The 26,519-nt window shown below is 39.4% G+C and overlaps 1 protein-coding gene across 1 annotated transcript; it reads left to right on the top strand.

The window, feature by feature from the left end:
• Window positions 1-26,449, top strand: zgc:195282 (uncharacterized protein LOC100192223 homolog). Its single transcript, XM_039758288.1, has 4 exons — window positions 1-107; window positions 11,640-11,734; window positions 18,722-18,776; window positions 25,827-26,449. Exons 1-4 carry the CDS (start codon window positions 65-67, stop codon window positions 25,838-25,840), a joined length of 207 nt encoding a protein of 68 aa, XP_039614222.1. The 5' UTR covers window positions 1-64; the 3' UTR covers window positions 25,841-26,449.
• The last annotated feature ends 70 nt before the right edge of the window (window positions 26,450-26,519 follow it).

Consider the following 26,519-nt stretch of genomic DNA (forward strand, 5'->3'; position numbering starts at 1 on the left):
TCAGCATATCTGGGGCAATGGTTTTCCTGTTAGCTTAGTGAGACTAATAACGGCGTGAACAAAAATGGTTGCTTATTGCCCCATCTGTGGAAAGCCAGTTTATTTTGGTAAGTTTCTTTATATTCTTCTTTGTTAATGAGGAGTGGGGAAGATGAAAATGCAATCAGCTAAGACTTACGAGAACCTGAGGCCTGACTGTAAGGTGTGTATAGGATATGCATGCTTTTGTTACAAAGCCTGTTCGTAAATCACATTTAGGCTGAAGGTACAAGTGCAAAAAAAAACTGATTGGTAGTCTTGGCCTTTGAATTTTAGGCTTAAAATTCTTTTTAAGTAACATAGAGAAAAAATAAGAACATCCAGCTGTCTTATCTGATTTGCATTAGAAGATCTTAACAATTACGACACGAGCAGACTATTCAGCACAACATACAGTGGCTCGTGAACGTCTATTCACCTAACGCTTACATTAGAACAATCCATCAATCTCTTCTATTGTGCTCTTTTGTTTTATCTGATTTATAGTTACATAGATACTTTATATAATGCCTATCTATCTATCTATCTATCTATCTATCTATCTAAATACTTGTATTAAAGAACAATATAAATGCTTAAATTCTATCTGGATTGAATACACACTATATGATCTAATATCTAATAGGGGCTATAGATAGATAGATAGATGAAAGTTATTGTTTAATTTATTCTTATTATAGCTAATTCATATACACACACAGGACATCTGTTACTTGTAGTGAAGAATCACATCACAAAGGTTTCACATTTTTTTTAACTGTAACTTTTACCGCTGTAGGGTGTTTCTTCATGCCCACTAGAATATAACAACTACCGTACATGTGGGGTATGTGCATATGGGACTTGTGGTCTGTCCAGGCTTGTTTCCTGATATTGCTGGAATGGTGCTCTTTCTGTTTATCTGTTCTATATTTATATAAGCATTTTAAAGTATCTATCTATCTATCTATCTATCTATCTATCATTATTAATATCATAATTTCTTCAATATTGCTGGACAGATTTTGGTGCATTGAACCCCTAATTGCTTTATTAAAAAAAATTTTTTTTTTTGGGATGTCCTGTGAGAAGAGGTGTGTTACACCTTCCCATAGATGAAGGGGGTCATGGATGTCTTCTGCAGACTACAGACTGCCTCTAGACTGCTAGCTTTACTCCAGTTGTTTAATGGTTCAGATCCACTATCCACTGCCCTGGAGGCCCTTGGCTTTAGCTTTTTATTGTTTACTAGCAAAATACCCGCGCTTCGCAGGGGAGAAGTAGTGTGTTAAAGAAGTTAAGAAAAAGAAAATGAAACATTTTAAAAATAACGTAACACGATTGTCAATGTGACCTTTTGTAAGTAGTGCCTGGAGGATTCAGTGTGGAGAAACTCTAGAGACAGCATGTGTATTAACTTGTGGATTTTTCTGTGAGTATTTGGTGGCAGTCTGACGAAGTTGCTTCGGAAGACAGCGTTAGCTGCAGAGCTCAGCTCAGAGTGAAATTAGGTAAATGGGGGGGTGATGATGACGTGACTCCCCCACCTGCCTTAACTGTCAGTCCCCCCCACAAAGACAGTCTCTTGGAATTTGCATAAGCACAGCCCTTCACCTGCAATTTTAACTTAGTTACAAAGAGATCAAAACTCTCGTTTATATCCTGCGTCCTCTCATTAAACTTGTATCCCGCATTACCCGTGGGCATGACAAACGCCAGCGGCAGCCTGTCTATGAACTTAATTTAAACTTTAGGTTTACACCGTGCTTTGTTTCCGAAGTAGCAGAACTCATGAATATGGTTGTATATGTCACTCGCTCGCTTCTTATTGTTTCGCTGCCTTCTCAATTATATAATGCATGTTTTCTTCAGCGCTTTTTGGAGGTCTTCCTTGTTTTCTACGTACTGCGTCTCCCACGGCTTTTGAGCTCAACTCCATTACAGTTTATGTAGAAAAATTGCTTCCAGTTATGACCATTAGGCGTAGAATTTCGAAATGAAACCTGCCCAACTTTTGCAAGTAAGCTGTAAGGAATGAGCCTGCCAAATGTCAGCCTTCTACCTACACGGGAAGTTGGAGAATTAGTGATGAGTGAGTGAGTCAGTCAGTGAGGGCTTTGCCTTTTATTAGTAAAGATTTGGGGGCTGTTTGTGGGGTTTAAACATTTATCAGCATCTTTTTCTTTATTCATTTCAGCAATTTAGTTTTATTAGTTTTATAATTTTTTTTTTAATCGTAATATCATTTTAATAAGGCAGATGAACTAAAGTAGGTGCAAATGTGCCCTTTCCTTTTTGCTTTGTAGAAGACCCATTTATTTGGAATACTATCTTAAAGTGGTCACTTTTAGAATCTGCTAGTTTTACTCGCTAATTAATAATAATTTTTAAAAAATGACAAAAGTTGGTGATCAAAACAAAAATGGTAAGCTGCACTTGAATTAGAATCTGAGATGAGTGTGAGGTCAGCGCACCTGAGAGGAGCTCTGCTGAGTCAAATACAAATGGTGCCGAGAAACGTAGAGGCAGTGCTGGTCATGTCTGGGGACTTCCCCACGTTAGATTAGAATTCAGAATTTGAAGTTCTTGTGAAGCTCAGCTTTGTGGACTTTTGCAGTTTTTTGGGGAAATTAAATATTAATGATGAGGGAATTTTATCTAACTGTCTAGGTAAGAAATCTCTGTATACATTTAAGGAATCACATTTTCACACCGTAAAACTCACCTGACACTCAGGATGGATTGTTTGAATCGAAATATCACAGCTGCACCTGCTCGGAGGGCGCTATACAAACTGCCAATATGTCTGGGGATCTGCACTGCAGGGTGTTACAATGAGCCACCGCTACTACAGCAGTTCATTATTATCTGATAATGGGGTCCATTGAGATCAGCTCTTGAGCCTTCACCTGTTCACAGAAGGTAACTGTGCTTCATTTTTCATGCACTGCTGTAGGTAAACACGTCTGTTTGAATTCCTAGACTATCTTTTGAAAAAGTTTGAGATGGAGCTTTCACAGAATATGATTGTTTTTGGAGTGATGAGATCTCAGAAAATTAAGAATAATTTTCATCCATCCATTATCCGGATGGATCCATAGTTTTATCCTAACTACAGGGTCACGGGGGTCTGCAGGAGCCAGTCCCAGCCAACACAGGGCACAAGGCAGGAAACAAACCCCAGGCATGGTGCAAGCCCACTGCAGGGTAAAGAATAATTTTTAACTGCTATTTTTTTGTCAGGCCATTCTAAATTGGCTATTTTAAAAACAAGACAAAATAAAGATAAGAATGCATTACCTACTGTGGTTGTACTAATGTTTGAAGTTTTAGTTAAAGGCAATTCATAAAAAATATCTATCTATCCATCTATCTATCTATCTATCTATCTATCTATCTATCTATCTATCTATCTATCTATCTATCTATCTATCTATCTATTATATAGTGCCTTTTCCATCTATCTATCTATATATAGTGCCTTACATCTATCTATCTATCTATCTATCTATCTATCTATCTATCTATCTATCTATCTATCTATCTATCTATCTAAATACTTGTATTAAAGAACAATATAAATGCTTAAATTCTATCTGGATTGAATACACACTATATGATAGTTTTCATCCACCTCAGCTAAAGACTTTCACACTCCATTTTACACTCGCGTCCTGTTGCTGTACATTCCCATGTTAAGTCAATGAGGATATCAACCTCATTTCCTTAAGGATGTCAAAATAATAGCTGAGAGACAGATTTGCTTCAATCCTGTCACCTCTTTATTGCCATTTGCTTACACTGAAAAGGTTCAGCTGCTTCAGTCTCTCCTTATAGCTCATACCTCTTAGTCCTGGAGTCAGCCTAGTCGTTCTTCTCTGGACTTTTTCTAGTGCTGCTATGTCCTTTTTGTAATATGGACACCAAATCCACACACAGAACTCCAGGTGAGGCTTCACTAGTGTGTTAAATACCTGCTTAACCATAACCTCCCTCGACTTGTAATCCACACGTCGTCACATCCTTTACCCTTCTTAATGGGTTCTGCACACTCTCTGGATGTAGATAGTGATAAGTCCACTGTGGCTCCTAAGACCTTCTCATAGTGTGTGCCTTCAAGGTTTAGACCTTCCATTGTGTATTTAAAACTAACATTTTTATTTCCTATGTGAAATACTTTATATTTACTGAGATTAAAGTTTATCTGCCACAAATCTGCCAAAGCCTGTATGCTGTCCAACTCCATATGTAATGATTCAGGAGATTCAAGATTATCTGCCAATCCACCTATCTTGGTATCATCTGCCAACTTTACCAGCTTGTTGTTTATTTTCCTATTCAGAATCCTGATCTCTTCACTTTTAAAATCCCTACTTCTAAAACAGAGCCCCTCATCTAAACCCTTTGTTCCCCATGTTTGAGACAGTTCTGGACCCATCTATAGACTGCACCCTAAATTCTCACTTCTTGTAGTTTGACCACTAACCTTTTATGTGGTACCCTATTAAACAAAAAAAAAAAGACCATACACACCTCTCTGATCATATTCTTTTGTTGCTTCCTCATAGTATACTAGCATTTTAGTGAAACATTTTTCTTGTCTAAACTCATGTTAAATATTTGCTAAAACCCCTGCTCTTGTAACGTGCTGCTCAATCATTTCCTTAAAAATTCTTTCCATTAAATTTTTTTTTTTGAGGCACATTATGTTTACTGGTCTTTAGTGACTTGGATCATCTTTTATACAACAGAATAATATTTCCTAGTTTCCCCAGTCTGCAGAAGGTTTCAAAAAACTGCCAAAGGTTCATATATGTACTCAGTATCTTCTTCAAGCACTCAAGCACGATCACATCATCCCCATCCTGAAAACTCTTCATTGTCTTCCTGTCCAGCTCAGAATAAAGTACAAGGACTCCCTTCTCATCCATCGGTGCATCTATGGACATGCCCCTCTTTACCTACAGGAGCTTGTTACTCCTTATACTTCCTCACGTGCCCTCCGCTCTGTACACATAAACACCCTCCAAGTCCCCAGAACTAAGCTCAGCAGCAGGGGTGACAGGACTTTTTCATCTGTGGTGCCCAAGCTTTGGAATGCCCTCCCTGATTACCTGAGAGCTCCACAGTTGACTGATGTGTTTAAACGAAACCTAAAAACTCATCTCTTTAGAAGGACTTTTTGTTAAAGTATTTTTATAGACACTTTTTTGACTCTGTAGCACTTTGAGATTGCTAAAATATAAAGTGCATTACAAATAAAATTTATTATTATTATTCAAGCATACATGTTATCTGGTCCTGCTGATTTGTTAGATTTCAGCCTATTTAATCTAAGCAGCACTTCTCCCTCTAGAATTTCCAAGTCATTAAGTATCTTCAGAGTACTTTTGGGATGTTACTGACTTGCTGGTTCAGGGCCTGCTGACTGGCATCATGAGGGAGTAAGACTATCTGAAAATGTCTCAAGACATCAGCCATAGAAATTAAAACTCAGTTGCAAATTTGTATTCCAGCAGGACAATAGTGTTAAGTATACCTGCAAATCTGTAACAAAATGGCTTAAAGACAACAAGGTGAAAGTATTGCAGCAGCCGTCACAACGCCCTCACCTGAACCTGAAAACTGGGAAAGGACATCTGAGCAGGGAGGCCACAAACCTAACTGATGTACAGCAGTTCTGTCAGGAGGAATGGGCACAATTTGCACCCACGTACTGCTTGTGGATGGCGACCTTAAATATTTGATTCAAGTTAAGGTTTTAATAAGCAATGCATCAAATACTAACCAAGTGTGTGGAAACTTTAAAACAAATGAATATCTGATATCTACTCTCGCTATATAAAATCCTAAGGCTAAAAGTGCAATGATTTTATGTCACGCTTTAAATTGGGCTTATTTTAAAACCTACATATATATGTTTGGTATCATTCTTTTCAGAATTTATCGAAATTCAATGTGATGTTGTTAGATTTTCTGATTTTTATTCTGTTTTTAAATTATAAACTAAAATATCAAGAAAGTCGTGGTTTTTAATATCAAGAAAGTCGTGCTCGAGTAAACTTTCTTTCTCAGGAACAAACTATTAAAAAAAATGATCTATTCATTACACCAATGTTTGTATTTAGGTGGTTTAGTCAGCTAAAGGGTGAGTTACGGTGACCCATTGCATACCACTTTAGTTTTCACCTGATTTTTGCTGTTATTTAAATGAATAATTTTTTTATAATAAGTTTTTTTATCTATAAGAATGTCAGTTAAAACGAATGGATCATTTATTGAGTCTCTTATAAATACTCATCGAGCGTAGTGACCTCAGTTTTAACAGCAATACACCAATCAGTAAGAGAGTAAATATTTTATTCTCATTTCATGATTTTTACTCCATTAAATAATAATTAATTTTTCTTTTACACATTTATATAATATCATGATATTCGTCGCAAGTGGGGTGGCCTACCAGGCCGCAACTGGGGTTTGGGCACCAAAGGCGTCAGGGAAACTTGGCTTCCCTAGTAATAAATAAAGACTGAAATAAATCTGTCTTTTAGCTATTATTTTGACATTACTACTTAGGCAAATAAATTTGATACCCTAATTGTAAGGTGGCGAGACGTGATCAGAGTTGTGAAACATTGAGTTTGAAGGTTTTTAGCCAAGTTGTATGGAAACTTTTTGCCCTTTACTGATAGACAGGTAGGAAAGATACTATGTGATAGATAGATGTGAAAGGCACTATATGATAGATAGATAGATAGATAGATAGATAGATAGATAGATAGATAGATAGATAGATAGATAGATAGATAGATAGGAAAGGCTATGTATGATAGATAGATAGATAGATAGATAGATGATAGATAGATAGATAGATAGATAGAATAAAGAGTATCTATCTATCTATCTATCTATCTATAGGGTGGTCCAGATCTAATTATGCAGATCCAGATCATCTTGATGACTTTGATTTATGCTGGGACGATTCCAGTTCGGCACGAAGACAATTCTTCATTCTTCACACACTTCTCAATGGTCTGGAATTTTTCGGGTGATTTTCTATGTAATAAATTTAATAAATTATAGCGTAATGAAAATTGCATAATTAGATCTGGACCACCCTATATCTATCTATCTGTCTGTCTGTCTGTCTCATTACCTCTTCTTATAACTAATCCAAATCCAAGGTGGCACAGAGGCGCAGTGGTAGCACTGTTGTCTTGCAGTAAGGAGGCCAGGGGTTCACATTCCATGTCCTCCCTGCTTTGAATGTTCTCCCCGTATCTGCATGGGTTTCCTCACACAGTCCAAAGACAAACAGGTTAGGTGGATTGGAGACACTACAGTAGCCCTAATATATATGTGTGTTCACCCTATGATGGACTGGCACTCTTTCCAGATATTGTCCCTGCCTTATGTCCCATGTTTGCTGAGATATGCACCAGCCTCCTGCGATACTGCCCAGGATTAAGAAGGTTTTAAAAATAATAAGGTATGCTATAACTAATACATGCACAAACACATAACACCTATTGTCTGCAGTGACGAATCATACCACAAAGGTTTCAGATGTTCTAGCTGTAATTGTAGCTGCTGTAGAGTGGTTCCTGATGCCCACTAGAATGTAACAACTATATCATTACTGTATATGTGAGGCAAGTGATTCATTTCCTACCTTGCTCCCAATGCTAGTGGAACAGGTTCCATCATTCCACAACCCTCATTTGGATCAAGTGGGTTTCAAAGTATTATGTTAGGTTACTTGATATGATTTGTCGCTAGCATGACAGCAACATCTCGGAGCTTCTCAAATAGAAACTGAAAAAGAGTTCTACTCTGTGATCTCCATTTTAGTGTGAAATAGCATAATACAAAGTAGATGAAGGCTGTAATATTGTACCAATCCATCCCCCATTTTCCCAATTTTTTTGAAGTACTATGAAAAACCAATGCAAGCTAAGACACAAGGTAGAAACCAATCCTGAACAGTTCATTACAGGGTACAATCACTTACTGTATTTCCAGTAGTCATACCACCTGGAAACTAAAACTTGTTCAGGCCCAGCCAGTACCTAGATGGGACACCATGTAGGAAAAGCTTGGATTGCTGCTGGAAAAGGTGTTGGTGAGGCCATCAGGGGACACTTAATCTGTGGGCTGTGTGTGGATCCCAATGTTCCAGTGCAGTTATGAACACACTGTGCTGTGAAAAATGAATGAGACCTTAAATCAAGATTCTGGCTCTCTGTGGTCATAAAAGATCCCTGGGCATCCTTTGAAAACTGTAGGGTGTGCCCCAATGTCCCGGCTAATTTCTCCATCACGATCTTGTCTATTCTACCCCCTAATCGTCCCTTATTGTGTAACTAGCTCTCTAATCATGTCACCACCTAACAGCTAATATGTGCTGAGTGTTCTGGCACAAAAATGGCTTCCATTGCATCAACTTGGTGGATGCTGCACATTGGTAGTTGAAGAGGCATCCCCTACTGTCTAGACAAATAGCTTTGAGCGTCTAGAAAAGCACTATATAAATGTAAGTTTTTAATTATCTATCTGTCTAAACCAGAATATTTTCACAAACCACCACACAGACAATCATGATTCAAACCCACATCCTTAACAGCTTGAATTAGCAATGTTGACTACTGCACCATCCTCAATGCTGCATGAGTGGTGTAAAATATAACTAATACTTATATTACATTAAATATTCTATTAGCTGACATCGTAGGGGCCGGTCTGGCTTGTAATAACAGGTGCATATTTCTGTGTTAAATGAATTCATTTTCAGCACTTCTAAAAGAGGCCAAAAAAGAAACAGACGTGTTGTTTTGTCTAGCACCGAAATCCCCTGACTTACAAATTCAATGCGGAAGTAGAAGCAAATGAGCCTGATGTTAGATAATTTGCTATGCTTCCTTTTTTTTCAACACTGTGACTTTGTTTCAAGTGACTCAGCTGTTAGTAGTGTACGGGTTGGGTTAAACTTCTGTTTATGAGAAGCAACGGTTCAGTCCTCCAGCTTGTGAGCTTTGTAATCCAGTCCAGGATTGTAATGCGCAAGCTCTGCCGCCACCCTGTCAAGTCTGCATGTTCTCACTGTGTTTGTGTGGGTCTTCCTCAGAGTTCTGCCTAAAGACACGAATGTTGTATTAGCAGATAACAGTAAATTGACCCTCTGTGTGATGCAGTATGAGTGTGCCATCATCGCAGGCCTCCCTTATGCCAAGTGCCGGCAGAATTGGCTGATGGTCACAAGACCTTTGTTTTATCGTGGACTCTCACACACGCACACACACACACCCTTCACCCCACAAGCCTTTTCAGTTTGCAGATTTGCACTGTGGTAACAGCCTGTGGCCAGCACTGACTGGATTGCAACAGCTCTTAGAAGTGATTTCTTACTGGCCTGAGTTATTGGAGGCTCCTCCACCTTGGGCAAGACACATAGGAGTGCTTCCTGGTGACGTCAGCTGAGCTCTCCCTGTCACTCAGACCCCACCTAACTGCACAGCACCTCCACCTTCACAACTTGAACTGAATTAAACACATTTAGTAATGCATAGAAGAATTATCACCTTACTGCAGAATGAATATTGAGCTTGTAGGTTTCGTAGGAGAATTGCTATTCACCACCAGGCTGGCATAGGGCAGCAAACAAGGGGGGATTTAGGCAAGCCACAGTCCGATTTTGATAGCAACGCGTTGAGTTAGCGTCTGGGTCCAGAGATTCAGTGGGGCAATTGGCCATTAGAGAGCACTGTTTTATAGGTGAACTCTGACCTCAAAAGGAATTCTGGACTCTAAAGACTTGGACCTTCGTCCTTTTGCAGAGATATCGAGAGTGCCACACACCCCTTTCCAGCGACCTCATAACCCCCTCATGCTCTCCTAATCTGTCTACTGACTTCATAGGAAGAGTCACCAGAGACATAAATGTCAGTGCTGAGGTAAGTAAACCTTTCCACGAGGTCGACACTCTCTCTGCATACAGACACACTGCTGATGGCCGTGACCTTAAGGTCAATAAAGCCCTGGGCGTTGGTTTTCATCAGGACACTCGCAATCCCAGACACTCAGACTCCTCACTCAGTCTCTCAGTCCGATTCGAGCCTCCATTGACTCTGTGAAGATCACAGCTTCAATAGCAAACTCAAGATCCGTGAATCTTTCTTCGCCAACAGATGCCCCACAGCCGCTGGACCCCACAATCTTGCCCAACAGCCAGTCCATGCAAGCGTTGAACAGAGTAGGAGAAGAACACACCACTTATCTCTGCCACTTACCATAGAATCCTGTCTGAACTGACTGATAATCATTTTAATACAAACATAGCGGGTTTCTTCACAGCTGGCCTTTTACATCCCTGTGTTTAACAGACTAAACACATCATGCGGTGCATGAGATCTCTGTTGGGTTTCTTCACATTGTGTCTTTTATGTTGTGACGTGCAGGCAGTCACTTGCTGCCCTTTGTGTGAGAGAATGAGAGGGCGGGGAGGAGAAGTTTCTAATTGTAAGAGGCGGACACTCCTCCATGAGTGACGGGGTAGAAGTGTGGGGTGAGGGTGATTAGATGTGAGGAGTCTAAAGGACAGCAGTGTCAAGAGGACTTGACAGATAAGCTGTAGCAGCCGACATATACAAGTTAACAGGACTTCGATGCTTGACTATTGTGTGTTGGACGTGTACTCTATAACCCAAATTGTGTAGCTAATGATAACACTCCGTTTGCATGGAATTTAAATAAACTCGGAGAAGCCCTGACAGCTGTGAGTCCACCGGTTCTTATTTACACTGGTCACTACATTACCTTTAACAGGTTAATACAGCAGGGGGCTTCTGAGGGCTCTGTTGGGTTTCTTCATAGATGGATATCTACATCTCCATATTAAACAATGCAACACATCAAACTGTGCAGGAGGGCAGTCTTAAGTTTCTTCTTCTTGCCTAGAATAGTAAATTTAAAATTTTGATCCATGAATCGATTTTGCACTCTCCCAATTTATCTGACGGTTAAGAAAATGGGATGAGATGAAATGGTCTTATTGCATGTCCTACTGATTTCTTTCTTTGACAAGCCTATTTCCGTTTGAAGCACAGCATTTGTATGTGTACAGTTTGGTACATACTTAATAGTTGATGTCTAAGTGAATATCTCCAAAACAATTCAATTATCGAGTAATGATTTTATAAATGATCTTTTTATTGGCAACTCCCTCTCCTTAAATCATCCTCCCGTGCCAAGATTGTTGTGCTCAATCCTGAGTTTTGTTTTCTGTTCTCTATTAAAGTTATACATTCTTGTAAAATGCCAAATTATATTGTGTTTAAATTTATTTTGTTATACAGCTATTTGGATTAAGGTACCTGTAGTAATAACAGTCTCTATTACACAATATAAATACATAATGCCATCTAGTGGATCCATCATACTATAGCATTCTGTTACAACACATTGCATTACCAGACTGCTCCTGTGTTCAGTTTTAATGTGAATTGAATGAATACAGGAGTAACAGAGCACCAGAAGACGGTCCCTGACACTTTCCACCCTGGACATACCTTTGCTGTTTTTGTGCAGCACAGTCATCCTCTTTACGTACTTTTCTTTCTTCACAGGAGAAAAGAAGCGCTCCCTTGGAAGAGATTATCATCCACTATGCCTGAAATGCTACCAGTGCAAGAGGCAGCTCAGCTCTGGACAGCATGCAGAGGTATGAATGTTGTCAGTGTTAAATATATCCTCTCTAGCTGATCTTGTCTAGCTCTCTTCGTGGTGTTGATGAATTTTAGCCATTTTTGTTGGTCTCGGTTGCATGAAAAATGATGATCAGTACATCACAGTTAGGGTTCTAGGAACCAAGGATTCTGATTTTCATGTTAGTTTGTGCATGTAATACTGTATAACAACATTTTCATTGTTTTGTTATGATGCCACCTTTATTTTTACATACAGTATGTGCCACCCAGTTGCCTTTGCCTGTATCCTTAATAACTTAACTCAAAATTCCTTGGGCGGTGCGATATTTCTGACATCATTGAGGCAACACTATAAAGGTGAACCTGTGTATTTCCAATTGTTTTGTTTTGGTAGAGTAACATATTGCTCTACTTTCCCCTTTTGTATTATTAATGTGTAGTCTTTGTCAGAATGCCTTAAATCTTACAGACTTACCACTGTTTATAAAGTATTGTAGTATATAACTTCTCCCCACCTTCCCTTCTACATCTATAACCTCAGGCAATTAGGTGTAGTAAAAGACAAGCAGGAGTTAAGTTACATGTAAAATAATGTATTATTGATAATATTCATAACAATAAGTACATTTGAATATTGGCAACCATACAACCTGGTAAATGGTGATATGTAGTTTCAGGTGGCACACAGACTTGTAGTTACTTAAAATGTCTCTAGTTAAGTCCTCATTTGTGGTCTGCTTTCTTCAGAACAGGCCGCATGCCTGTCTCAATATGGCTGCCAAGCTGTGCTGTTCATTGTGTTGTCCTTTTCAGTTCATGGTGTGAGGTGGTCTTTCATCAGTTTGGTAAGAGAGAGCGTGAGGCAAAGCAGGTAAATTTATAGGTTTTCTGTCCAACCCCTAGAGCCAATAGGGTGACATGGTATTTAAAGGTTTTGATGCAAACCAGTTCAAAACAGCCATACTTCAGACCAATGGGGGGACAGAAAACCTTCACACCTGCCCTCCAAACCAGATGTTAAGGTAAAGCTTGGCAGTTAGGCAGCCTGGCTTTCCTGTGGGGGTTGACTGAGAGACTTTAGCAGAGACATATTGGTCAAACCTATTTGAGGCACTTTGCCCTAACCCTGTCATAAAATTACAAAGAGACCCATTCCTAAAAAGGGGGGAAGGGGTTCTTAAACCATCAAACCATTGCTGTTATTATCAATAATGTAACACTAATATTACGTTGCTTTGTCTAAGTTAGAAATAAAGACATACAACTATTTATCAACTTGTATGCAAAATTTCACACCACAACAGCAGCCATGGCAATGGTTCGACAAGGCCTTCCCTGTTTAGTTAGTTCAGGACAAGCAGCTGGAGTTTCACATCCTTTGTTCACCTTGCATTGTGTATACTTCCGGTGTTGTGAATTCAGAAACTTGTTAACTTCTTATCAGCGTAGCACTGTTCAGTCATGCTTTTTTAATACTTTATTATTTTTAAAAACAGTAATATTCAACCCATTTACAAAATAAATTATTTGTTTTGTAATAACCGTGATGGTTTGAACTGCTTGTTATGGGCAGTAGCATTTTGTGTATGGTAGGTATGAACACAATTTTCAAGTTGCTAGATAACATCACCTGAAAGTCACATCAAATGACGCCATTAACAAGATGATACATAATTCAGCAGCGCGAGGCAATCAATCCTCCTAGTACTGGGATATTTTGTGTACTGTTGTATTTTTTGATTAAGGTCCTTTGGGTTTTGTATCCAGCACGGGGCGCTTGCACCCTGGGGTTTTGTTCTTTATTGATGCAGAGAAAACTTGAGGCATGACACATCCATCCATTATCCAACCCGCTATATCCTAACTAGCGTCATGGGGGGTCTGCTGGAGCCAATCCCAGCCAACACAGGGCGCAAGGCAGGAAACAAACCCCGGGCATGACATCATCCCACCGCAGGGGCATAACACATTTCTTTAGTAACCATGGCGGAAATAATCAAACAAGAGCAATATGGTTACAAAAAAGAGATAAATGCGTTTAACTGGCTACAAAATGTAGCTTCCACCCCCAAAATACAATTCATAATTATTTATACATACATATGCAGGCCGGAGAAAAGCCAATGGAATGTACAGTCGTCATTCAGTTTCTTCAATGGGGAATGCTGACAGCAATACAAGCCCAGTCAAGCAGGGCATTCAGCGGCATGGAGACGGCTTCTGGCATCGTGATGGATCTACGTCATTATAAACACTCACATATTTACACATTCATAGAATCTGTTATGAACCCCGCCAGGTATGGCAACTGCCATCTGAGCTGTCTATGTTATTTATGGACTAATGCCCAAACAACACCTTCCCCTGTTCTAATCACTCATGGTTTCTGCAGACAGTGCCCCTTGGTCCAGTCTGACTATATATTGATTTAACAAATGTCCGCATTTTAAAATAGCCTGCCTGGGTCATCTTTCACATGTTTCTGTCCATCTTACTGGCCAGTTTCACCCTGTCAACTTATTAATGGTTTTGAAATAAACTTCACAGATCACAGTGGCACACTTCAAACCTATTACTACAGCTACAGTGTTAGTGACGATGAGTTTTGTTTACTGAGAAATGCTTAGGACTAATTTAAAGGAATTTGACTTTGGTAAGGCTTCCTTAAGTTTCATCTTCTGGCCCATATCCTTAATCGTCCATGTGGCTAACTTTATCTCTACCCTTTGGCAGAATACTTGGGGCCTCATATATAAAACCTTGATTAGACTCCATACTAAATTTTTTGCTAACACTCAAAATGATGTTAAAATCAAATTTATAAAACTGTTCATATGCTGCATGCCACTCCAAGCTCCTTTATAAAATGTCAAGTCAATTTTAAATTTTGTCCACATACACATGCTTTTTGCCTCTCCACATCACCTCTCACTGGTAACCATGTATGGCATAAATAAAAATGCCTGTTTTGAATATTGATAATCTAATGACCATATACATTTGGCCATCTTCCTGAATGATGTCTTTAGTACAAACACAGAAAACAAAACTTCACTGAACTTGAACTTAAAGTATCAGCGACCAAAATAAAGGCCATAAAAACATTCTTTTTTGCTAGCCTCTCTATAGACTTACAAATAAACAAGAGTGAGAGCAGCTGAGTAGAGAAAGCAAAAAAAAAAACATTTTAATTAAAGAATTTTTCCAGGTAACTGTCCATGTTGAAGTATATACAAGTCTTGTTACACTTGACCTATAATGTCCAAAAGTCTTTGAACTGCCATTATGCTGGCGTCCTGAGGGACGGGCTCTGGTCCATCCATGCTCTCATCTTGGCCTATCTCAGGTGACAGAGGCAGTCCATGACTCTCTGCTGTGTTGTGTGGTACTGCACAAGCCATTTGCGAGACCCGGCTGCAGTCAGGTTCGAGTTTTTAGGCATTGCAACGACTTTTTGGCTCATGAAGATGACTGGCTTAGACTTCCTGGGGCCATCCTCTTGGAGCTTTGTGCTCAACTGGAGCCTAAATTGCAGGGACCATCATGCAGAAATTACAGGTTTTAACAACCATAGGGTACTTGGTGAAGAACGCTTTTCAGAAGCAATTGGCAGACCAGTCAGGAATCCCACAGCCATGCCTGAGCTGTGTCATGCCATCAGATCATTATGGGATGGTATAGTAAGTGGAAATAAATCACTTAATACTCCTCTTTTGTGTCTGCTTACTCTTACTGTTCGCAATGTGCTACCAAATTCACATAGTTACTTGGGAGGCTGAGGAAGTGAAAAGGGGTTCCTCCTTTGAATTTTGGGCGCACTGATATACACTTTGAAGAGCAGTAGTGGGGATGTTCGCGATTCCTTAAATACATTCAGGGCAACATCAGATTCTATTGTATCTCCTGCAAAAGCAGCACTCCACTGCACTCCACTACAATGCCATGCAGGTACATCCAATTTCAATATGGTCAGGGTGACCAGGCAGAGATTGAAAGACAATTCTCAGCGATTTGCTGAATGTCATAATGTGAACAGCAATAAGAAGTCAAGCAAAGTGACATCTTTTATTGGCTAACTGAACAGATAACAATATGCAAGCTTACAGGGCCTCTAAGGCCTCTTCTTCAGGCAAAATGTATTGTTACATCTGGATTACAGTTAGGTCCATAAATATTTGGAAAGAGACAACTTTTTTCTAATTTTGGTTCTGTACATCACCACAATGAATTTTAAATGAAACAACTCAGATGCAGTTGAAGTGCAGACTTTCAGCTTTAATTCAGTGGGTTGAACAAAACGATTGCATAAAATGTGAGGCAACTAAAGCATTTTTAACACAATCCCTTCATTTCAGGGGCTCAAAAGTAATTGGACAATTGACTCAAAGGCTATTTCATGGCAGGTGTGTTCAAGTCCGTTGTTATGTCTTATCAATTAAGCAGATAAAAGGCCTGGAGTTGATTTGAGGTGTGGTGCTTGCATGTGGAAGATTTTGCTGTGAACAGACAACATGCGGTCAAAGGAGCTCTCCATGCAGGTGAAAGAAGCCGTCCTTAAGCTGCGAAAACAGAAAAACCCATCCGAGAAATTGCTACAATATTACGAGTGGCAAAATCTACAGTTTGGTACATCCTGAGAAAGAAAGCAAGCACTGGTGAACTCAGCAACGCAAAAAGACCTGGACGTCCACGGAAGACAACAGTGGTGGATGATCGCAGAATCATTTCCATGGTGAAGAGAAACCCCTTCACAACAGCCAACCAAGTGAACAACACTCTCCAGGGGTGGCGTGATCGATATCCAAGTCTACCATAAAGAGAAGACTGCATGAAAGTAAATACAGAGGGTGCACTGCAAGGTGCAAGCCACTCATAAGCCTCAAGAATAGAAAGGCTAGATTGGACTTTGCTAAAGAACATCTAAAAAGCCAGCACAGTTCTGGAAAAACATTCTTTGGACAGATGAAACCAAGATGAACCTCTACCAGAATGATGGCAAGAAAAAAGTATGGAGAAGGTGTGGAACAGCTCATTATCCAAAGCATACCACATCATCTGTAAAACACGGTGGAGTCAGGCAGTGTGATGGCTTGGCGTGCATGGCTGCCAGTGGCACTGGGACACTAGTGTTTATTGATGATGTGACACAGGACAGAAGCAGCCGAATGAATTCTGAGGTGTTCAGAGACATACTGTCTGCTCAAATCCAGCTAAATGCAGTCAAATTGATTGGGCGCTTTCATGATACAGATGGACAATGACCCAAAACATACAGCCAAAGCAACCCAGGAGTTTATTAAAGCAAAGAAGTGGAAAATTCTTGAATGGCCAAGTCAGTCACCTGATCTTAACCCAACTGAGCAGGCATTTCACTTGTTGAAGACTAAACTTCAGACAGAAAGGCCCACAAACAAACAGCAACTGAAAGTAAAGCCACTGCAGTAAAGGCCTGGCAGAGCATTAAAAAGGAGGAAACCCAGCATCTGGTGATGTCCATGAGTTCAAGACTTCAGGCTGGCATTGCCAGCAAAGGGTTTTCAACCAAGTATTAGAAATGAACATTTTATTTCCAGTTATTTAATTTGTCCAATTACTTTTGAGCCCCTGAAATGAAGGGATTGTGTTAAAAAAATACTTTAGTTGCCTCACATTTTTATGCAATCTTTTTGTTCAACCCACTGAATTAAAGCTGAAACTCTGCACTGCAACTGCATCTGAGTTGTTTCATTTAAAATTCATTGTGGTAATGTACAGAACCAAAATTAGAAAAAAGTCGTCTCGGTCCAAATATTTATGGACCTAACTGTACATCTAGCCTGAAGAAGAGGCTTTAGCTGCCCTGTAAGCTTACATATTATAATCTGTTCAGTTTGCCAATAAAAGGTGTCACTTTGCTTGACTTCTCATTGCATTCAAAATGGCTAACACGGTACAACACCCTACTACTACATAACGTAATCAGTGAAACTCACTGCACACATGTTGTAATAAAGGCATCATCACAGAATGAATTTGCCTCCAAAAACAGAAAACACTTTCACTCATGTCTTTGGACTGTGGGAGGAAACTGGAGTAGCCGAGGAAACCCATGCAGACACATCCACGCAGGGAGGACCTGGGAAGCAAACCTGGGTCTCCTAACTGCGAGGCAGCAGCGCTACCCACTGCGCCACCCTATAATAATAATACATTTTATTTATATAGCATCTTTCCCAAGCGTATTGAGAGGACATGTCAGTTAAACGCAAAATAATTAGCTCAAGAGTATCACAATGTGACTGACACTTCTTTGAAATCTGCAGTGAAATGAGATTTTTCTCTTCACTTCATTTTCCTGCCAGCTGGAGTCGCTAAAATGCCAGCACCAAAAAAAGTCTGTGTAGGACTTATGGATGGTCGAAATTTGCCTTAAAGTTAAGCTAATTTTCACACCAAGTTTGTGTTTGATCACTTCTAATATTTCTTAACTTAAGCAACTTTTTTATGTGAGACCCCTGGTGTTTTTTTTCCTGCTGTTAGTATTTTTTCAATTAGTCCATTTTTTGTGGCGTTCTTGGCCTCCTTGGCATTATTTTTAATACAGTATATGGATTGTCTGCACATATTATTGTTAATTTGTTGCTTTTTAAAATACAAAAAGATAAGACTTTTCAAAATTCCTCAGGCATGTGTTCTTTATGGTCAGTATTAAATTTCCAATGTTTCTGATTTTGTGAGCCTTGGCAGTTATTAATTTGAGATTTTATGATGGACGCTACTGTGATGCAGTAGCAGCAACTCAAAGGAGAATGAAAACATTTAAGAGGAACATGAAAACATAAATGCACTTTCACTTTGCTCTGACACAGACCCAAATAGTTTCTGGCAGTTTGGACCTAAAACACTCCATCTTGGTGCTGGTTGGAAACCTGCTATGCTTGACAAAAGAATATGCGAGCATTCATTCTATAAAAATATGTACTCAGATATTGAATGTAAAATATTGTTTTGTTATTTTTCAGCATGATGACAAGCCCTACTGCACCCACTGCTACATGAAGCAATTTGGGCCCAGAGGTAAGATGTTGGTTTTTTAAAAAGAGTGCAATATCTCTCTATCATCCATCCCGCTATATCCTAACTACAGGGTCACGTAGGGTCTGCTGGAGCCAATCCCAGACAACACAGGGCACAAGGCAGGAAACAAACCCCGGGCAGGGCGCGCACACAAAGACCAAGCACACACACTAGGGACAATTTAGGATCACCAATGCACCTAACCTGCATGTCTTTGGACTGTGGGAGGAAACCCACGCAGACACGGGGAGAACACGCAAACTCCACGCAGGGAGGACCTGGGAAGTGAACCACAGGTCTCCTAACTGCGAGGCAGCAGCGCTACCACTGTGCCACTCTTGTCTCTGTTATACTCTATTATACCATATCATATCATATATCATATTATATCATGGCTTTCATACCTTGGTGTCTGTCTGTCTTCTATATAGCACCTGTCCTATTTATTTATTGTCTAGACATCTATCTATCTATCTATCTATCTATCTATCTATCTATCTATCTATCTATCTATCTATCTATCTATCTATCTATCTATCTATCATCTATCTATCTATCTATTATATAGTGCCTTTGATATCTATCTATCTATCTATCTATCTATCTATCTATCTATCTATCTATCTATCTATCTATCTATCTATCTATCTATCTATTATATAGTGCCTTTCCTGTCTATCTATCTATCTATCTATCTATCTATCTATCTATTATATAGTGCCTTTCACATCTATCTATCTATCTATCTATCTATCTATCTATCTATCTATCTATCTATCTATCTATCTATCTATTATATAGTGCCTTTCCTATCTATCTATCTATCTATCTATCTATCTATCTATCTATTATATAGTGCTTTCACATCTATCTATCTATCTATCTATCTATCTATCTATCTATCTATCTATATCTATTATATAGTGCCTTTCCTGTCTATCTATCTATCTATCTATCTATCTATCTATCTATCTATCTATCTATCTATCTATCTATCTATTATATAGTGCCTTTCCTGTCTATCTATCTATCTATCTATCTATCTATCTATCTATATCTATCTATCTATCTATTATATAGTGCCTTTCACATCTATCTATCTATCTATCTATCTATCTATCTATCTATCTATCTATCTATTATATAGTGCCTTTCCTATCTATCTATCTATCTATCTATCTATCTATCTATCTATCTATCTATCTATCTATCTATCTATCTATCTATCTATTATATAGTGCCTTTCCTATCTATCTATCTATCTATCTATCTATCTATCTATCTATCTATCTATCTATCTATCTATTATATAGTGCCTTTCCTGTCTATCTATCTATCTATCTATCTATCTATCTATCTATCTATCTATCTATTATATAGTGCCTTTCCTGTCTATCTATCTATCTATCTATCTATCTATCTATTATATAGTGCCTTTCCTATCTATCTATCTATCTATCTATCTATCTATCTATCTATCTATCTATCTATCTATCTATCTATCTATCTATCTATCTATCTAATATTGCCAAAAGTACTTCCTTTTACACACACAAACTTTAATGACATCCCATTCTTAATACATAGATTTTAGTTTGGAGTTGGCCCACCCTATAACAGCTTCAACTCTTCTAGGAAGGTTCTCCACAAGGTGTAGGAGTGTGTTTCCGGGAATTTTTGACTATTCTTCCAGGAGGGCATTTGTGAGGTCAGGCACTGATGTTGGAGAGAAGGCCTGGCTCGCTCGCAGTCTCCTCTCTAATTCATCCCAAAGGTGTTCTGTCAGGTGGAGATCAGGACTCTGTGCAGACCAGTTACGTTCCTCCACACCAAACTCGCTCATCCATTTCTTTATGGACCTTAGTTTGTGCACTGATGTGTGCGCAGTCATATTGGAACAGGAAGGGGCCACCCCCAAACTGTTCCCACAAAGTTGGCAGCATGAAATTGTCCAAAATGGCTTTGAATGCTGAATCATTAAGAGCTCCTTTCTCTGCAACTAAGGGGCCAAGCCCATAACCCAAAAAAACTCCCAAAACCATAATCCCCCCTCCACCAAACTTTACACTTGGCACAATGCAGTCAACCCAGACTCGTCCATCAGATTGCATGATCCGTCACTCCAGAGGACATGTCTGCACTGCTCTAGAGTCCAGTGGCGGTGTGCTTTAAACCACTGCATCCGGTGCTTTGCATTGCACTTGGTGATGTAAGGCTTGGATGTAGCTGCTTGGCCATTGAAACCCTTTCCATGAAGCTCTCTATGCTGCACTGTTATTGAGTTTGGAGGTCTGTAACAATTGACTCTGTAGAAAGTTGGCAACTTCTGCACACCTCAGCATGTGCTGTCCCTGCACTGTGATTTTTTGGTGGCCTACCACTTCGTGGCTGAGTTGCTGTTGTTTCCTATTCCTTCCACTTTGTTATAATACCACTAATAGTTGACCGTGGAATATTTAGTAGTGAGGAAATTTCACAAATGGACTTATTGCACAGGTGGCATCCTATCACGGTACCACGCTTGAATTCACTGAGCTCCCGAGAGCGACCCATTCTGTCACAAATGTTTGTAGAAGCCGTCTGCATGCCGAGAGGCTTGAGTTTATACACCTGTGGCCATGGAAGTGATTGGAACACATGAATTCAATGATCTCATTTAACTAACTAGGTGCTATCCCTAACAATTATAGTGGGAGATAAAGCACCAGGAACAATCACTCAACAATACAAAAGGTGAACACAGAACAAACAAGTTAGAAAATGTGCACAAGCTGTAACATTCAGGTGCCTACAAGCGCTGTGGCCCTCGATGAACTGAGATCAGCATTTTGTTGTAACAGCACACAAGCAGCAAAAAGGTAAGGCCTTCAAAGCAGATCTCACCAAAGGCAAGCCTGACCCAGGAAAATGTGAGGCTGAAGGCCCAACTAGGCATCAAACAGGAAGCCTTCAAATTAATTCAAAAGAAAAAAGCAAATCTCTTTAAAATGTATAATCAGAAGGAGAAACTGTAACAGCGCTGGCTGTGGGGTGGCGGTAGAAACAAGTCCACAAGAATGTTCATAAAATTTAAGATTTTTTTTTAAAAAAAGGTGAATAAAGTACAGAAGCTCTAAATCACAGAAAGAGGCAAAAACAGGAGTTACCTAAAACACAGTCTTCTGCACACAACGTTCCAAAAGCTCACTAATCAGATTTCTTAAACAGAGAAAAAAAAAATAGAAAAATCCAATGATTATAACAATTCGCAATACTCATAAGAAAGACCAAACCGCCTTTACCAGAGCACATACAATGTGCCGTGGGGAAACTGCAATTCCCATGAGCCTTTTTAGGGCTGGAAGCCGTCCCTCAGTGGAGAGGTGGCCCCGCCTCCTGGAGAACCACCTACAAAATACAAGGAACATTTAAACAAACTGCATAAAAATTGATAAACATGACAAAACAATAAAGCATTATGCATATTGACTAAATGACAAATGATCCGAACAATATTAACAGAAATAATCATCTTCTTATGTAATCCACTACCATTGCTGTTCGTTTGTCTGTCCAGGTTTATAAATCACTTGTATCTCACAAACCGTTTACTACGTGACGTCTACTATCCGCTTTCAGGGCATTGATTTTTATTACTCTTTTTATTTTCATTTTATTTTATTGTGCGCAGCAGGGTGGCCGTGCGGCGCATGTGTATGGGTGCCGTTCTCATTCCCTACAAACCTTCACTAATCATTCTTGAGGCAGATTGAAGTGAAAAATTAAAGAAAACATACTAACACAAAAACTAACTTAATCAGATTTAACGTGCAAAGATGAAAGAAGAGAAGCAGCGGGCCGCTAGGGTGTAGAAAAGAAGAGCCGCTCAGGAAGCAGCAAGCACATCAACCTCTGAGAAAATGAATGCTAAACAGAGACAGAGAAAGAGGAGGAAAACTAGGAATGCTCAAGTCAAGTGTATTCACTGCACGTTATCATGCAGTACGCCGTTACTGGTAATAAATGATTCAAGTTGAAAAAAGAACAAAAAAGACAAAAATCGTAAGCCAGATAGGGAACCCCAGCCAAAACATCAGAATCAGAGTCATTTTATTGCTAGCATGTGGAACATACAACATTGACTTTGGTTAGGTGCAAAACATGAAATACAAGACATTACCAACTCAAGGCAACACAATTACATCCACCATTAAGCTGCCGCTGTGCAAACCACTATACAAATACAACAGTTTCTAGAACAAAAACATTTACAAACTTCAGTAGTTAACTGAAATAGATGGAAAATCTATACAAAACAATATACAGTGTAGATATGAAATAGCACAAGTTGAGCAAGTGTGAAGTATTTACAAATAGAAAAACAGCACAGTTACAACAACAACAACAACAACATTTATTTATATAGCACATTTTCATAAAAAAAGTAGCTCAAAGTGCTTTACTTAATGAAGAAAAATAAAAGACAAAATAAGAAATTAAAATAAGACAACATTAGTTAACATAGAAAAAGAGTAAGGTCCAATGGCCAGGGAGGACAGAAAAAATAAAAAAAAAACTCCAGACGGCTGGAGAAAAAATAAAATCTGCAGGGGTTCCAGGCCACGAGACCACCCAGTCCACTCTGGGCATTATACCTCACATAAATGAAAGAGTCAACTTTGGATTTAGGGTTCTCACAGAAGGACTTGATGATGATGGTCATGCAGACTTCTGGCTTTTAATCCATCACTGCATCACGGTGCTTTGAGTAGGTGGTGGACACCAAAAGGACACCGGAAAAAGAAACAGAAGAGAGAGTAGGGGTTAGTACAGATTTTAGAGCCACCATGAATAGTTATTATAATGAACTGGATATGCAGAGTATCAGGATTAAATTACAGTGAAGTTATGAGAAGGCCATGTTAAAGTAATTTGTTTTCAGCAGTGTTTTAAAGTGCTCTACCGTATCAGCCTGGCAAATTCCTATTGGCAGGCAATTTCAGATTTTAGGTGCATAACAGCAGAAGGCCGCTCGCCTCACCACTTCTTTTAAGTTTTGCTCTTGGAAAGTTACCAGTTATATGTTGCAAAAAAACAGGAGTAACTTTCTGTAGGTTTATTTAGGATCTGAATAATCTGAGGAAAGAAGCTGGGGAGATGTTGTGTAGGTCGGGTTGTGATAGACCTGCACATCCTCTGTGATGGCAGTTTAATGAACTGATGGCTGCTGCGGTGGACTGAGTCAGCTACAATCTTTCCTGCCCTCTTTTTCGCTCTGGCATCGTACAGATCTTTTAATGTAGGAGATGACAGCCAATGATTTTCTCAACTGAACAAATCACCTGCTGCAACTGACTCTTAGAAAGAGAGGAGGCAGAAGGAAACCAAATGGTGATGGAGGAGGTTACAGTACTCTCAGTGATGGCTGAGTAAAATATACACCTTGATATGCCAAGCTTCTTAAGTTGGCAATGGAAGAACAATCTCTGCCTGGCTTTCCTGATGATGGGGGTGGTGTGCATGTCCCATTTTAATGTATTAGTGGAAGTAGTCCTCAGGAATTTGAATGACTGGGGTGAACATGACATTCAGTAAGTAGATTCTAGAACCTTCTCAATCAATTTCAGGGTTGCAGGCCCAAAGACTGTCCTACCAGAAAATCGGGCCAAAGGCAGGCCTGGATGGAACTTAAGTCCATCACGGAGGCCATTCTCTCTCTCACACACATAAACACAAAATTCACACACATCATTTGCCAATGAATATAACCAAAAACCTCTAAAGCATGACTGTTGTCATTTTCATGAAATGAGACTTGTCAGTTATGAAAAACGTTAGGGAAAAACAGAAATGAAGGGCAAACTTAATTACAGCACCTGAGCATTACGGATATGAATATGAGTGGTGAATTATAAGGTGACCAGATTTTCAGAGTCCCAAACAGAGACACTCATGTAGCATGGATGCCCGCATATAAAGCCCAGCCTCAGTTGTTTAATGGTTGCTTTAAAAAACACTTTCACAAATGAACACATAGAATTTCGCACAGTGCTTAAAGTGGAAACGCTGTCTATTTTATGTCTATTTTTTTGGTCGTTGTCATAATGCTGTTCAAATTTAACACAAGTTCTTAATCAAACTTTCTTTGTCGGAGGTTTGACTGGGGTATTATAAACAGATTTCAACACACTTGCAGTTCTTTCCCAATGCTTTACTGTTCTTTTCTAAGGGATTTCGGGACTGTCAGAGATATCCGATGGTCAAAATCTAGGGTTCCATCTTAAAGTTAATCAGAATCAGAATCAGAAAACTTTATTAATCCAGAGGGAAATTACTTTAAACAGGTATAGCAGAAAAATAGATGGAATAACCTGAGCATAATGAAATGGCCCATTTCTTGACATAGATGCCGAAGATGTGTTTACTTGATGGAGTGTCCTGGCACGGCTTTGCTATGAGAGGCTTAAATCCAAACCCACTTACAGCAGCTGCTTACCAAGACTGGTGAAAAGGTCTTTTTATGGACAGTGTGGCCGGATATGGGAATGACATTCTCCAGACAGCAAAAGAAACTTCGGGGTGCCAACTGGGTCATCCCTTTTATTGTCCACAGAGAAAAGGAAAATAAATAATGCCCTTTGGCATGTGTCTCGTATGCTGGAATTCAATAAAGGAAAGGCGTTGATTTCTATCTCTTCTAGTGGAGTTCCATATGGCCATTCTAGCCAGTAAATGATGTCTCCTTCCAGGATGCCCAGGGTTTTATGGCAGCAGAACCGGAAGGGCCGGGGTCAAATGTCTTTATTCGGCAGCTTCTTGGTGCTGTAAGGAAAGAAGGAGAAGACAAGGTTGGCAGCAGCGTCCCCTTTTTTCTTGGCAGGGTACTACATACCCTGACTGAGCCTGTGAAGAGGTCCTTCGACGTGCATGCATGACAATAATAATATGTAGCTGTACAGTTAAAAAAAACTGGAAAAATGTCTTTTCATTGTACTTCTTTTTTAAAGAAACAAAGACATGTGAAGAGCATGCAGCTGGAACTAACCTTTACTTCCATTTTCTCATCTCCAGGACCGAGACGGTGAGCATCTCCCAAGTTCCAGGGGTGGCAGCTTTATATAGACATTCATCTTACAGCCAGAAGACATCTCAGAAGAGTGACAACACCTTTAATTTGTCGCCAGAAATTGCTTTGAAGGCTTCAGCACGTGGCAAAGAGAACTGGATGTGTTGAAGTCAGGGTGCGGGCTTTGGGGTGGGGGGGAGCTCAGTAGCAAAGAAATTATATAAATATTACATGGGATTGTTTCTGTTTTTGTGTATATATACACAAACTCATATGTCATGTGTAAATGTTTTAAAGATGTTACCAACATTATGTTTACAGGTATAGTAATATGAGCCACTGGCAGCATATAAAATAAAAAATATAAAAGATCTGGCTTAGCTTTATACTGGCACTGCCAACCCTTGAATAGAGGCCAGTGTTCAGCTTTTTTATGGGCACCCTTAGGACGAGTTAGAATGCCCCACCTACATTATCTGATGTGGTTTGTCTACATGCTTGGGTGATACGTGGGTCCTCATGTGAGACCTGGCATTAGATGAGTAATAGATGGTCAACTGCAGCTTCAACATGTTAGCTCTTCAATGTATTACTTTTATTATTAAATGGTATGAATGTGCAGGAAGGACATCAGCTTCAATATTCATTTATTCTCCCCTATGAAATGCTTTCTTTTATTTTTTGCACCCGCCAGTATA

Source organism: Polypterus senegalus, chromosome 7 (genome assembly GCF_016835505.1).
Source record: "Polypterus senegalus isolate Bchr_013 chromosome 7, ASM1683550v1, whole genome shotgun sequence".
Lineage (NCBI taxonomy): Eukaryota > Metazoa > Chordata > Cladistia > Polypteriformes > Polypteridae > Polypterus > Polypterus senegalus.

Excerpts from the sequence above, each read along its gene's own strand:
- zgc:195282 (XM_039758288.1), top strand. The coding sequence starts at position 65 with ATGGTTGCTTATTGCCCCATCTGTGGAAAGCCAGTTTATTTTG. Across the intron at positions 108-11,639 it reads TGGAAAGCCAGTTTATTTTG|GAGAAAAGAAGCGCTCCCTT; the intron begins GTAAGTTTCTTT and ends CTTTCTTCACAG. Across the intron at positions 11,735-18,721 it reads GCTCTGGACAGCATGCAGAG|CATGATGACAAGCCCTACTG; the intron begins GTATGAATGTTG and ends GTTATTTTTCAG.